Source organism: Myxine glutinosa, chromosome 1 (assembly GCF_964187855.1).
Source record: "Myxine glutinosa chromosome 1, kmMyxGlut1.1, whole genome shotgun sequence".
Taxonomy (NCBI): Eukaryota; Metazoa; Chordata; class Myxini; order Myxiniformes; family Myxinidae; genus Myxine; species Myxine glutinosa.
The window spans coordinates 13,056,416-13,072,117 of NC_136261.1; the positions used below are offsets into that span (position 1 = coordinate 13,056,416).

The following is a 15,702-nucleotide window of genomic DNA, read 5'->3' on the forward strand; positions in this document are numbered from 1 at the left end:
ACACGCTCCAATCACAGAGTCCATATCATCGCTCGATCGGCCGGACCAATCACCACCCCTCGGGGCTGGGCCAAATGGCCCCTCCCCGCTGTACCCGATGAAGACTCGGCTGGCGGCATCAGCGGCAGTTGAATTTCCTGGTTCCGGTTACTTTATTTGGTGTTGTTAATTACGCGCCGATCACTGGCTGGTAGTGTGTGTAGTGCAGTGGCATAAGGCACAACGGAAAAAAAATCACAGAGGCAATTACATACAGGGGATCAATTACCCTTAAACCCCACCTAATTAACATAACCCCATCCATCGCCATTGGGGACAAATGTACGACCTTACATGACATCCGGTCTAACGGATTCCTAACTTAGTTACATGGAGGTTTCTTCTTCTTCACGACAGTCGGAGCACACTACCTATACAACCCTACCTGGCCCTAAGGCCTTAAACTAAGGTATTCTTAAGGCCTTCTTAAGGCCCTAAGGCCTTAAACCTTAAACTAAGGCCCGAAGGTATTCCATTGCCTACCCCCCATAAATGCAACAATACTTCACCTGCACAGTCAATTTGGTGCGAGCCAAATTCTGTTTTTGAAGGGTTATTTTTTTCTTTGATCCAATATGGCTGCCAGAACACGTGAGCGATTACATCATAAATTTCTATTCTCTAATATAAATGTTGCATCGATCATGCTCAATAAATTTCAAAACTGATCAGACCAAGTGTTGTCCCTGTTGAATTATGACGTTGTAGCGGTTCCCGCTGAATGTACACAATCGCCTTGCACCTGCCAGGACGCGGCCAGGGCGCGATCGCCATGCCGGGCTCGTCCAGACGGGCCCAGACGCACCTCTCCTGGGCATGCCCGGACTCGCTGTTCCCAGGCACGCCCGAACCTCCCAGGCACGCCCGAACCTCCCGGGCACGCCCGGTCTCATCTTTCCCGGGCATGCCCGCTCTCGTCTTTCCAGGGCTCACCCAGAGCGCCCGGGCACGCCCAGCCTCGACTTGCCAGGCCGCGTCCAGGACGCCCGGGCATGTCCAGACTCGCCTTTCCAGGGCTCGCCCAGAGCGTCCGGGCATGCCCGCTCTCGCCTTTCCAGGGCTCGCCCAGAGCGCTCGGGCACGCCCAGCCTCGACTTGCCAGGCTGCGTCCAGGACGCCCAGGCATGTGCAGACTCGCCTTTCCAGGACTCGCCCTTGACACCCGGGCATGCCCGGTCTCGGTTTTCCCGGGCAAACGCCCCGGCATAAATGTGTATATATATTGCTGCCCGATAAACGGGCTTTTCAGAATACCTGAGCTGTTTTGTTTCAATAAAGCAACTCGGACGAATTCCGTCTTTGGTCGCGTCAATTCTTTCGACTTGCGTTGGAGCGCAACTCCTTCACTGGTGACCTACCGACATGGACACGGCAGTGACTCTTACACTGCCTACCTTCTGGGAGGCTCACGTGGCTGTTTGGTTCGCCCAGGCGGACTCCCAGTTCGCCCTGCGAGGCATCACCGCGGACGACACCCGCTTCCACCACGTCGTGGCAGCGCTCGGTTCCACCACCGCGGCCCGCGCCCTGAGCCTCCTCGAGCACCCGCCGGCTGCCGACAAGTATGACGCGCTGAAGACGCTCCTCCTCGACGCTTTCGCCCTCTCACCGGCGGCACGCACACGACGCCTGCTCGACCTGCCCGAGCTCGGCGACACGCGCCCGTCCGAGCGCATGGATTACATGCTCTCGTTGCTCGGTGAGCACTCTCTGGATTTTCTGTTCCGCGAGCTGTTCCTTCGCCAGCTGCCTCACCCGGTACGCCTTGCCCTGGCTGGCACGTCGATCACCGATCCCCGTGCCCTCGCCAGGGAAGCCGATAAGATCTCCTCGGCGGGCCAACACATCGGCGCGGCTACCTGGAGCCTGCCGCCATCAGAGGCGACGCCCACGACGCCCGAGCGCCCTGCGCGGTTGGAGGCCGAACTGCCGGTGCAACTGGCGGCCGCCACGCCGCGCCGACCGCTTCCGACACGACGGCCGGGGCCTCCACCTGACCAGGCATGGTGTTACCATGCCAGGTTCGGACACAAGGCTCGGACGTGCCGACCCCCGTGCACTTTCGGCAAGTCGGGAAACGGCCGGGCCGGCGTTCATTCCCAGCCATGAGCGCCGGCCACTCGGGCAACTTGCTTTTTATTCGGGACAAAGCGTCCGGGCGGCGTTTCCTTTGTGACACCGGCGCCCAACTGAGCGTCATACCCGCCTCCGAGCAGGACAGGCGGGACGCCGTTTGCGGCCCCTCTTTGGTCGCTGCTAATGGCTCGGCCATACGCACTTTTGGCCCGCGCGACGTCACCCTCTGCTTCGGCAGCCAGCGCTTTCAGTGGACCTTTGTGACCGCCTGCGTCCCCATGGCTTTGCTGGGCGCCGACTTCCTCTGCGCCCACGGGCTGCTGGTCGACGTCAAACGTCGTCGCCTTGTCAACGCCGAGACCTTCAGCTCCCTGGCGTGCACGATGAGCAGCTCCACGCCGACCGAACTGGCGTGCGCCCTCCCGACGGCGAACGACTTCGCTCGCCTGCTCGCGGAATTCCCGGCCCTCACGCGGCCGACGTTTTCGGCCATCGCAGTGCGGCATGGGATCGAGCACCACATACCCACTACGGGCCCACCGGTCTATGCCAGGGCCCGCCGCCTCGACCCGGCCAAGCCCGCCATGGCAAAGGCCGAGTTCGACGCGTTGGAGCACTTCGGCATCGTGCGGCGCTCCAATAGCGCGTGGGCCTCACCACTGCACATCATGCCTAAGCCGGGGGGCGGATGGCGCCCGTGTGGCGACTACCACCGCCTCAACGATGCTACCACCCCCGACAGGTACCCGATCCTGCACATCCAGGACTTTTCCGCCCGTTTGGCGGGACGGGTCATATTTTCCAAAATTGACCTGATACGGGGATACCACCAGGTACCTGTCCGGGCGGCCGACGTCCCGAAGATGGCCGTCATCACGCCGTTCGGCCTGTTCAAATTTTTGAGGATGCCGTTTGGCCTCAAGAACGCGGCCCAGGCGTTCCAGCGCTTAATGGATGGCGTGCTGCGCGACCTGCCATTTCTTTTCGTCTATCTGGACGACATCCTCGTCGCCAGCACGTCCCGCGCCGAGCACCTCCTCCACCTCCGAACACTGTTCGGTTGCCTCAGCGAGCACGGCTTAATTGTCAACCCGGCCAAATGCCACTTCGGCACGACGACGGCTCGGTTTTCCCGGGCAAACGCCCCGGCATAAATGTGTATATATATTGCTGCCCGATAAACGGGCTTTTCAGAATACCTGAGCTGTTTTGTTTCAATAAAGCAACTCAGACGAATTCCGTCTTTGGTCGCGTCAATTCTTTCGACTTGCGTTGGAGCGCAGCTCCTTCAACGTCATAATTAAGGCAACAATGACATCATCGTTAACAACATATTCCCCATGCCGAGTTCTTTTTCAATGAGCCACATTTCAATTTTTTCCATAGAAAGGTTTCGGAGATACAGTCGTGGCCAAAAATATTGGCACCCTTGCACTTTTTTCAAATAACTCACAATTTTCTCTATATACAAGTTGAAATTGCCAAAAGTATTTGGTCTCCACAATTCTTTATTTCACTGTTAATATTACAGACCTTTGTTTTTGATTCAAAATTTCACATATCCTTTTAAATCAGAAAATAAAAAGAAATGGCATTGACAAAATTATTGAAACCCAAGACTATATATTTGGTAGCACACAAACTAGATGCAAAAATCAATTTGATAATATTTGGTAGCACTTTAATATTTGGTAGCACAGACTTTGGACAAAACCACTGCAGTCAAACGCTTCCGATAGCCATGAATGAGCTTCCTACACCTCTCTACTGGCAATTTGGCCCACTCTTCTTGTGCAAACTGCTCCAGTTCTCCCAGATTTGAAGGGTGCCTTCTCCCACCTGCTGTTTTCAGATCTCCCCACAAGTGTACAATGGCATTTAGATCTGCACTCATTGCTAGCCACTTCAGAACAGTCCAGCGTTTTGTCTTGAACCATTGCTGGGTTCTTTATGAAGTGTGTTTGGGATCATTGTCCTGCTGCAAGACCCATGACCTTCGACGGAGACCCAGCTTTCTGACAATGGGTTGAACATTGTGCTCCGAAATGCCTTGGTAATCTCCTGATTTCATGATGCCATGCACACATTCAAGGCACCCAGTGCCAGAGATAGCACGGCAACCCCAAAAAATCACTGAACCTCCTCCATGTTTAAATATAGTGAAGGTGTTCTTCTCTTTGAAGGCTTCATTTTGTCTTCTGTAAACATAGAGATGATGTGCTTTACCAAAAAGCTCTAATGTGGTCTCACCTGTCCACAGGACATTCTTCCAGAAGGATTTTGGCTTGTTCAGGTGCGTTTCGGCAAACTCCAGTCGGGCTTTCGCATGTCTGTCTGTGTCTGTCTGTGTCTGTCTGTGTCTGTCTGTGTCTGTCTGTGTCTGTGTCTATCTGTGTCTGTCTGTGTCTGTCTGTCTGTGTCTGTCTGTCTGTGTCTGTCTGTCTGTGTCTGTCTGTCTGTGTCTGTCTGTCTGTGTCTGTCTGTCTGTGTCTGTCTGTCTGTGTCTGTCTGTCTGTGTCTGTCTGTCTGTGTCTGTCTGTCTGTGTCTGTCTGTCTGTGTCTGTCTGTCTGTGTCTGTCTGTCTGTGTCTGTCTGTCTGTCTGTCTGTGTCTGTCTGTGTCTGTCTGTGTCTGTCTGTGTCTGTCTGTGTCTGTCTGTGTCTGTCTGTGTCTGTCTGTGTCTGTGTCTGTGTGTGTCTGTGTGTGTGTCTGTCTGTGTCTGTCTGTGTCTGTCTGTGTCTGTCTGTGTCTGTCTGTGTCTGTCTGTGTCTGTCTGTGTCTGTCTGTGTCTGTCTGTGTCTGTCTCTGTGTGTGTGTGTGTGTGTGTGTGTGTGTCTCTCTCTGTCTCTCTCTGTGTGTGTGTGTCTCTCTCTGTCTGTGTCTCTCTCTGGCTCTGTATCTCTCTGTGTCTCTCTGTGTCTGTCTCCTCTCTCCTCTCCACTCTCTCCTCTCTCTCTGCAGTGGGGTCCTCCTGGGTCTCCTACCGGAGAACCCCATTTCATCAAGCTGGCGAAGGATGGTGCGAGTTGAAACTGTGGTACCTTGTGTCTGAAGGTCAGCTCGAATCTATTTGGCAATTGAGGTGCTTAATCCACCATTCGAACAATCCTTCGCTGCAATTTTCGATCAATATATTCTTGCGGCCACGTCCAGGGAGGTTGGCTACAGTACCATGGGCCTTAAACTTCCTGATAACATTGTGTACGGTGGACACATGAATATCAAGGTCTCTGGATATGGATTTGGAGCCTTGAGATTGTCCATACTTGGCTACAATCTTGTGTCTGACCCCCTCAGACAATTATCTGGTTTTCTTTATTTTCTGCTTGCTCATTGTGGTACACGCAGTGACAAAACAGCAGAATAACTCCTTTTCTCTATTCAAACTGGTTGAATGAGTGATTTTTATATCACAGGCACCTGCAACTCACCTCAGGTGAGTTCAATTCAAAAGTAAAGGAAAATCAACTGCTTGAAATCCATTTATTTCTGAAAACTTCCAAAAGGTGCCAACAATATTGTCGGAGCCATTTTCGTGTTTCTGTGTGGAATAAGCTCAGATCTAGTAGTTTTTTTCAGCTTTTTTTGTTTTGTTCCACTGCAAACCAAAGAAATACATTTGTGGACACCAAAAGATTTGTTAATTTCAACTATTTTCTGGAACAAATGGTGAATTATTTGAAAAAGGTGCAAGGTGCCAATATTTTTTGCCATGAGTCTGTAGAGGTGCGATGTTTTTCGGTTTTTCCAAGATGGCGCCAAAAGCATGTGACCTATGATGTCATAATTAACAATTTTTACAGGAAGAGGTGCTACTATGGTCAAAATTTCGTGTCCAAGGGACTAACAGTTGCAAAAAAGCCCGATTTTTTTTTATCAGACCACCATTTGACCTTGACCTTGACCTTTCGTGCATCATAGATGTTTGCATCATAAAAATTCTGGATGCCCCGGGACATCAGACAAGTGATTTCATGAGCTTAACAGCAGCTTTCAAATTGCGGTGACAGAAAAAAAAAACCCACTCTTGAAACAGAAGTACAATCTGAAAACAATACCTCGGGCCTTCAGCTGCAGAGGCAGAGAAATGAAGTATTTTCTGGGCAAAGCAAAACACAACTATGAGGGTCCTGCAGTTGCTCCAGAAAACTAATACAGGAAACTTTGTGATTCCTGATAAAATGTCTTCCGAGTACAAAGGAGGGAAGAGATAAAAGTGAAACAAACCTCAATTTCAGCAACTTCATCCACTGGTTTCCACTTCCACCAAATGGAGATTGAGCTGCTCTCATTTGGATGAACAGCAAAGGTTGAGTTGATGGTGACATTTTCTCCAGGAGACGCTTTGATGCTGGGCATGTCAGCTTGGCTCGTGGGCACTAGAGATCAAAATAACACAACGAATAAATTTAGTAAAGTTTTCACTGAGGAATAAACGATGGTTTCATAGTTGAGAGATTTCTTAGTCGTGCCTATAAAAATAGGGGAATACGTCTGGGCGCACACCTGGTAGAATAAAACAGGACAGTATACTACACCGACTAAAGGTATGTTACACAGTATCACCGAATTTTAAACCAATTTCTATGATTGCTAGGAGACAGGGCATCATGTAGAATCATACTAACATAATCATAAGACTTTAAACAAAAAGGAATACTTATTTTGGAGTGTCACCCCCCCCCCCCCCCCTCCTGTTAACCTCCTTGGACCTCAAATTTTTTTTTAACGGCGTCGGCTCATGGAGCAAAGCCGTCTCGAACAGTTTGTCTGTCCATATGTATGTATGTATGCATGTATGTATGTGTGTATGTATGTATGTCCCCTCAAACATACACCAATCAGAGCTGAAGATCTGCTAAAGCTAACATGACTATTGGTCTTGTTTTTATTTGCAAACTGAATAAATAAATAAAAAGTAGATGGTATTCATAGAATACTTAGCCTGTGCAGACAACTTAGTGCGAGCCAACTCTTCTGCTTTTGAACGATTTTTTTTAAATTTCTTTGATCCAATATGGCTGCCAGACCACGTGAGCGATTACATCATCAATTTATATTCTCTAATATAATTGTTGCATAGATCACGCTCAATAAATTTAAAGCTGATCAGACTAAGCGTTGTCCCCGTTGAATTATGTCGTCATAATTATGACACCAATGACATCATTAACCCCACCAATTCCCCATGTGGAGTTCTTTACAATGAGCCACGATTCAATTTTTCCATGGATCGGTTTTGGAGATGGAGGTGCAACGTTTATCAGTTTTTCCAAGATGGCCGCTGTACCACGTGACCTATTACATCATAATTATCATTAAAGAATTCTACAGGATGAGGTGCTCCAATGGTAAAATTTCGTGTCAATCAGACCAACGGTTTCCGAGAAAATGAATTTTAAAAACGCAGGCACGCCACACGTATGCATGTACGGACGCAACCGAATGCTTAACCCTGTTTTCGCTTCGCGAGTGCGGGGTAACAAGTACTGGAGTGCAAAGCCCGTGGTGTATACCATGACGACAAAGCGGAAATTGATATGCGAGTCACGAGAATGCATTTCAACATGACATTGTTCACCGTTTCCATGGAGACCAGCTGCTCACCTCGTGTACTGACCGATTCCAGAAACAACTATTTTCTCAAACTAACTCTGCAGTCCATTCAGATACAAAGGATGAGCACTTGGTACAAATGCACAGAATAAGTACAAATACAGTAATTACAAACATGTTCATCATTTCCACTCAACACGGAACATTTATCAGATAATTTAGAGGAGGGAAAAGAGTGGAGAAGGTAAAGAAGAGTTAAAGAGGAAAAAAAATCTCACCCGAAAGGAATAAAACGATCCAAGGGAGCATGATCGCTCGTTCAGGACTCCACTTGTTCATGTTCTGGAGAGCAAAGTAAAATTCAGTAAAACAGAGAGAGAGAGTGTGTCAATTGATAACTTCATACGATAACTCACTGGTTCATCGTACTATTAACTTGCAATTGATTGCTGGTTTCAACACCAAAACAAGTTGCTATTGCAGACCCTGGAAATCAAAAAGCTACATATATCGAACAATTTCAAATGGAGCACCTCGCCACCATTAGACCATTTAAATTGCATCAGACGTGGCAATGAATGTGAATCGTTGCTCCCAGATTGCCGGCTCGACAGAAGACACCATTTGTATTTTTGCCATCTCCATCCCTACCCCATTTCGAATCCCATGTGGGCACAGGCAACTTGCTAGTTTTATACATTACACTTCATTGTTGGATTAACATCACTCGGGGATGTTAACAACCATGGTAATTAACATACCTCAACGAACTTTTTCATTTCATTCAGTGGATCATTATATAAAGTTATAAACCAGCTGAGTCCCCACCCTCTGGGTGGTTGAGTTTGCACAATTGCTGAAAAAAGTACAGTCTGTTTTGCAAGACTACGTATATGTTTGCGTGGTGTGCACCTGAATCGTTCCAGATGGTCTAAACTCTAAACGGTACATTCCAACAATAGTTAGGGTCCAAGGGGTTGAAAATGGTCTAATGTCTCAAGCATGTCACAAGAATGGCCGCACCATCGTCACACCCTGCAACACAACTCCCCCGGGAACGATACCCCCAACAAGAGAGGGAAAGGAAAGGTGAATTATACTCCCACAGGATCATCTTGTGTTGGCCTAATGGTTTGGGCGGTGGGCTTGGGATCCCAAGATTCTGAGTTCCAACATCGTTGAATTAACGCCAGGTGTGGTTGACTCAGCCTGTCATCCTTCCAAGGTTGGCAAAATGAGTACCAGATAACTGGTTATAGAGAGGCACTGCATCAGCGACAGACGCGCCCACAGAAAAATGATGCAACCAGCAGCCGGGAGCAGGTGTTTCCCACCTCTCCCACAGGGAGCAGGTGTTTCTAGTGTTTAAAATTAGCCAAACATAGCTGTGAACATCCTCAAAAGTTTGTTTTTAGGCGAAAAGAATGCCAGGTAGGTCCGTTTTAATGCACCTTTATGGTTTTAATGCACATTTATGGGTTTAATGGGTTTAAACCCATTTATGGGTTTAACTTCCGCTTCTAGACTGGTCGGATTTTTGGGAAAACACACTTCAAGAGGTATTTTTGGGGAAAAGCTGACATACCACTTTTTTATCATAATTAAGGTGTGCTGAGTTCATTTTTGCTGTCTGTCACCCTCTCCTGTGAAGCTAAATTCCTCAAAATGGCCGCCAAAATGTTATTTTACCTATTATATCTAAGCAGGTCTTCCTGAGGTCAAATGCACAGTTTAGAAGTGTCATCCATAGATATGACGTATAACCATATATAACTTTGTTGTCCTATCAAATTATAATGTTTTCATTTAAAAAATTTTTTTTTTTTTTTTTTTTGTATACAAGATCGAGGCTCGTGAAAGAGCGAACATTAATCACACAGAAAGACAAACCGACACATAAAACATATAACATCGGGAGCGGTAGACAAGATGGGGAGAGAGGGGGAAGGACACAAACACAACATTTGAGAGCAGGGACCGAGAGACATGGATACATCGAGAGATCTGAGAGAGGGCGAGGGCTTTGGGGTGGGGGGGGGGGGGGGCAAGGGAAGGGGGTGGGGGTGGGGAGAGGTATAAAACATATGGACACTGCCAGGACTTCCAGGAAAGAAGTTGGAATTTCAAACAAGGTGGATCTGGGGTGAATTAGTGGGGGTAGAAAAGATCAAGGTTTTGGATGGGGGAAGATAAGAGATGGTGGTGAACAGCTGTTTTAAAGACCTGGAGGGAGGAGTGGGATTGAAGGGAGTGGGGGAGTTTGTTCCAGAGGCAGGAGAAAAGAGGAATGAAAGAGTGAAGGTTTTTTTCTTTGTTTTTTTTTTGTATACTGAATTGAGGCTCGTGAAAGAGCTAACATTTATTTCACAAACAAATCAACCAGATAAACAAAATATATAAAAAGAGTGAGCGGAAGACAAGATGGTGAGAGAAGGGGAAGGGGAAGGGGAAGCACACAAACACAACATTTGAGAGCAGGGAGAAGTGTGGGAGGGAGAGGGCTTGGGGGGAGGAGGCGTCGGAAGGGGGTGGGGGGGGGGGGGGGGGGAGAGTTATAATTAGTGGCAATGGAGGCCATTTTGTATTTCAAGATGGCTGCCATGGCCAGCAACTATTTCTCTTATATCGACTTCTAAGGTACATCCTAGTCGGAGTTTAATTGTTCAAAGTTTTGAGGAATAAAGTATTTAATTTGGCCCAAATATTTCCAATCGTAGTTGTAATCAAGAAACATATTTGCTCCATATATATGTGTAACCAAAAATGCTGAAACACTCTACGCTCACATCATCATCACCATAAAGCGCTTATATGGTCGAGTGATAAAATGCACCAACTCATTTTTCTTTTGTTTCAGATGAAGGATTGTCGAATGTGATTTTCATATGATGAATGTGCCGATACAAAAATGAGAATATGGAGCCAATACTGAATCTTAAAAGAGACAGATCCACTGATGTCAGACAATGCATCATCTGTCAGGAGAAGAAAAGTGACAAGCTGTTAGGTGCTCCAGAACAAGGATTAACCAAACTGAAAGAGTCTGTGCAAATACGTCAGAAACATAGAGACAGTCAAAACAGAATAGCAATCGATAGACCTGTTATAATATAATAATAATAATGCATTTATTTTATACTAGGGCATGCCCGTACTATATATATATCTAAAATTATATCCCCCCCCTCTATTTACATGAAATGGTTTGGTCCATTCGCAAAGCCAAAGCGAACGGCTTGCGAGTACGGTGACAATCCCCCCCCTCTATTTACATGAAATGGTTTGGTCCATTCGCAAAGCCAAAGCGAACGGCTTGCGAGTACGGTGACAATCCCCCCCCCCCCCCCTCTATTTACATGAAATGGTTTGGTCCATTCGCAAAGCCAAAGCGAACGGCTTGCGGAGTTTGGTAAATAAATCGCCATAGCTCGGTAACTACTTCTCCGATTAATATGAAACCTTGAAAAGGCACATCCTCGGGTCCCCAGCAATATATCTGGCAAGTTTCAAGTATATCGGACCCGTGGTTGTCGAGAAACAGCGGTCACAGACAAACGACACACAGACACACACACATACACACAGAGATTACTGGAATTATAGATAGACTAGGGCATGCCCGTACTATATATATATCTAAAATTATATCCCCCCCCCTCTATTTACATGAAATGGTTTGGTCCATTCGCAAAGCCAAAGCGAACGGCTTGCGAGTACGGTGACAATCCCCCCCCCTCTATTTACATGAAATGGTTTGGTCCATTCGCAAAGCCAAAGCGAACGGCTTGCGAGTACGGTGACAACCCCCCCCCCCCCCTCTATTTACATGAAATGGTTTGGTCCATTCGCAAAGCCAAAGCGAACGGCTTGCGAGTACGGTAGAACCCCCCCCCCTCTATTTACATGAAATGGTTTGGTCCATTCGCAAAGCCAAAGCGAACGGCTTGCGAGTACGGGTAAATAAATCGCCATAGCTCGGTAACTACTTCTCCGATTAATATGAAACCTTGAAAAGGCACATCCTCAGGTCCCCAGCAATATACCTGGCAAGTTTCAAGTATATCGGACCCGTGGTTGTCGAGAAACAGCGGTCACAGACAAACGACACACACACATACACACAGAGATTACTGGAATTATAGATAGACTAGGGCATGCCCGTACGTGGGTGCCCGTTCCTTGCCAAAAAAAAAAAAAAACGCTACCCGTACGCTCTACCCCGCCCGTACGCCCGTACGCCCGTAAACAAAAAAAACAACGCTCTTCGCTTCCGCCCTTCGCTCTGGGAGAAATAATGCGCATAAGAAATCGAGAAATTATTATTTTCTCCGGAAGAAATCGAATTACGAACCGTAATGGCGCACGCGCTCGGCTCGGCTCGCAACAACGCGTTCTGTGATTGGCTGCCGGAAGTGAAGTCTTCACTGTCCGGAAGGTCGCAAATCGCAGTTACGATGAATCGCAAATTAGTTTTATTTAGTTTTAAAACATAGTTTAACGCCAACATAGTTTGCCAACGTGAAATAAATGAATACGCTCTCAAATGTGCCGTCCGAGGCAGAGTCTGTTCGCCACGTTCGGCACACGTGATAGCTCGCTGCTCTCTGATTGGTTGAATCGTTTTTTGGACATAGCTCGCTAACTACTTGTCCGATTAATATGAAACCTTGAAAAGGCACATCCTCGGGTCCCCAGCAATATACCTGGCAAGTTGCAAGTATATCGGACCCGTGGTTGTCGAGAAACAGCGGTCACAGACAAACAAACACACACACAGACACCCACACACACACACACACAGAGATTGCTGGAATTATAGATAGATGGCGCTTTTCATGAAGCCCAAAGACGCTTTGACAGAGTGCAAAACATAATGCATAGCAAAACATGAAAACAATTTCAAAAAAAGAAGAATCAATAGGGAAATATTCAAAGCACAAAGGAGGGAGAAGGAGAGGAGATAGTCAGGGGTTAGATGCTGTGGGTTAAATGTTGAATGCAGTGTTGAACAGGTGGGTCTTGAGTGATGTTTTGAATGTGGTGAGTGAGGAGGAGTCTCTGATGGTGTGAGGTAGTGAGTTCCAGACGGTGGGAGCAGCGATGGAGAAGGCCCTGTCCCCCCAGGATCTGAATTTTGTCCGGATGGGGGGGGGGGGGGGGGGGTCAGGAGGTTGGTACCAGCAGAGCGGAGGTTGCGGGTGGGAGTGTGTCTGGAGAGGAGGTCAGCCAGGTAGGATGGGGCCAGGTTATGGAGGGCTTTGTATGTCAAGAGGAGGATTTGGTACTGGATTCTCTGGGGGATGGGGAGCCAGTGAAGCTTGTAAAGGACGGGGGTGATGTGGTCACGGGTCCGGGAATGGGTGAGTAGACGGGCAGCGGAGTTCTGAATGTATTGGAGTTTATTGGTGATTTTTGAGGGTGAACCATAGAGGAGGCTATTGCAGTAGTCCAGATGGGAAGTGATGAAGGCGTGGATGAGGTTTTCTGCAGCCACGGAGGAGAGGGATGGATGGAGACGGGCAATGTTTTTCAGGTGAAAGAAGGCTGTCTTTGTGATCTGTTTAGTGTATGATACTAACTACCAACCCTGATTCCGTGGTATGGCATAAATCTTGCTATGCTAGTTTTACTAGCAAAACAAACATGTCCAGATTACAAAAACGAAATTACTCTGAATCGTGTGAAGCTGGTACAAGCGCTTCAGCTGGTGATCTGCCCTCTAGACTTCGAAGTTCCATACAGCCTGTTGATTGGGCAGCCTGTATGTTCTGTCAGGATGACAACACTAAGACCAAATTGTCATCTGTGACCACGCTGAAGATGAGCCAGCAGATCCTTGAAGCTTCTCCCTATGATCAACTTACCAGTATACGTTTATCTGGGGTGAATGATCTTATAGCTTCTGAGAGCAAATACCATGCCAACTGCTACAAACAATTCCTCCGCAATACATCCAGAAGAAAGGAAAACACACAAAAAACAGATCTTGCTATGCAATGGCTTATAGAAGAACTAGAGGGTGCAGCAAAACTCGCTCATGTTCTCGAATTATCTGAGGTGTGGAAAAGATATTGTCACTTGGCTGAAACAGCTGATATTGACGTTCCCCCATGTTTCACTAGTAGGAGGGCATCTTTCAAGGAAAAGCTTAAACTATATAGAAGCCACTTCTTTGAGTTCGTAGTTATGCACAACCAAGCCGTTGAAGACAGACAAACATTGCTGGTGCCAACAAAATACGGACATGTCCCAATTTCAAAGTTGGTAGCTGAAGATGAGGATGCCCATACCATGCCTGCTTATCAGCCAGTGGAGGAGTCGTTCCTGGAAATGGTACATGTTGCATTGAAGCTGCGATCTGAAATAATGTCCCAATCTTCCTATGAAGGCTTCAACATTAGTGAGGATGAAGCAATATCCTGTGTTCCTGATAATCTGTTTATGTTTCTTCGTTTGCTCTTTGGTGGACAGGGTCTTCTCGAGGGCGAATTTGGTGAAACCGAGGATGAAGTTGAAAATATCGAAGATAAAACTGAAGAAATCAAAGAAGAGGAAATATCCCAGGGTGAATTAAAACTTCAAGGTATAATTCTGAGCATAGGACAAGACTTGGTTTACAATGTGAGTGGTGGAAAACGCTGGACGTCCAAGCATGTAGGCTTAGCATGTACATTACACCAAGCCACTCGATCAAAGGAGCTGGTGCAGCTCTTTCACAATGCTGGTCACATCATTGGCTATGACAATGTTGTACAGGTTGACACAGCTCTGGCAGAACATACCCTGAAATCCATGAACATTATAACAGGAGCAGTGACACCTCCAAATTTTGTACCAAATCGGTTTGTGCATTTCACATGTGACAACATCTATCTATAATTCCAGTAATCTCTGTGTATGTATGTATGTATGTATGTATGTATGTATGTATGTATGTATGTTTGTCTGTGACCGCTGTTTCTCGACAACCACGGGTCCGATATACTTTAAACTTGCCAGGTATATTGCTGGGGACCCGAGGATGTGCCTTTTCAAGGTTTCATATTAATCGGAGAAGTAGTTAGCGAGCTATGTCCAAAAAACGATTCAACCAATCAGAGAGCAGCGAGCTATCACGTCTGCCGAACGTGCCGAACAGACTCTGCCTCGGACGGCACATTTGAGAGCGTATTCATTTATTTCACGTTGGCAAACTATGTTGCCGCTATGTTGGCGTTAAACGATGTTTTAAAACTAATTAAAACTAATTTGCGATTCTTTCGCTTTCCTGCGCGTTTGTGCATGCTATGGCGATTTCTTTACCAAACTCCGCAAGCCGTTCGCTTTGGACCAAACCATTTCATGTAAATAGAGGGGGGGGGGGATTGTCACCGTACTCGCAAGCCGTTCGCTTTGGACCAAACCATTTCATGTAAATAGAGGGGGGGGATATAATTTTAGATATAGATATAGTACGGGCATGCCCTAGTAGATATCAATGACAGCAGTCTTGATGGGAAAGAAAGCTTCCATGCCACCCAAATTGCAGCGTGGCAACGGGGTGTTTGCAGAGCTGTTTGTCTGCAAAATGTACAAGATGCAACACGTTGACACAGTTGACAAGGCTCGACCAGTACTCTTCATTAAGTCCCGCGCTCCAGAGTCACTTCCCCCAACAAGTGATGCACTATTCTTCCATGTGAAACGTTCACATTATCAGGCATTAGTGTGGAGACAAGCACATCTGAACTACCCAGATCTGCCTCCACCCGAGTCCATGGGTTGGAAACAGAGCGAGGACAAACTGGTGCCCATTTTGATGTCATTTCCACCTGTACCCCAGTCGTGTCTGGAACTGATTTCCTGTAGCTGCAACACTGGCTGTATGAATTTACGGTGCAAGTGCAGAAATTCTCATCTGTTGTGTACATCACAATGCAAATGCAAGGATAACGACAACTGTCACAATGAGTAGAACTGTATATAAATGACTGTGTGACACAATTGCAGAAAATTCGATCATTTTCATATGAGACATTGGAGGGAGATGCAC

The 15,702-nt window shown here is 47.1% G+C and overlaps 2 protein-coding genes across 4 annotated transcripts in view; one reads left to right on the plus strand and one right to left on the minus strand.

The window, feature by feature from the left end:
* The window catches only part of LOC144893293 (nucleolar complex protein 2 homolog), a 224,249-nt gene that overhangs the window by 102,262 nt on the left and 106,285 nt on the right, over positions 1–15,702 (plus strand). The gene's annotated exons all lie outside the window — the stretch shown is intronic.
* The window catches only part of LOC144893307 (uncharacterized), a 45,346-nt gene that overhangs the window by 24,456 nt on the left and 5,188 nt on the right, over positions 1–15,702 (minus strand). For all 3 annotated transcript variants that reach the window (XM_078783609.1, XM_078783579.1, XM_078783648.1), the window contains 2 exons: positions 7,949–8,012; positions 6,342–6,493 (listed from right to left, as the gene is read on the minus strand). In XM_078783609.1, coding sequence (XP_078639735.1) covers positions 6,342–6,493; positions 7,949–8,009 — 213 coding nt within the window. In that variant the 5' untranslated portion in view covers positions 8,010–8,012. The remainder of the gene's footprint in view (positions 1–6,341; positions 6,494–7,948; positions 8,013–15,702) is intronic.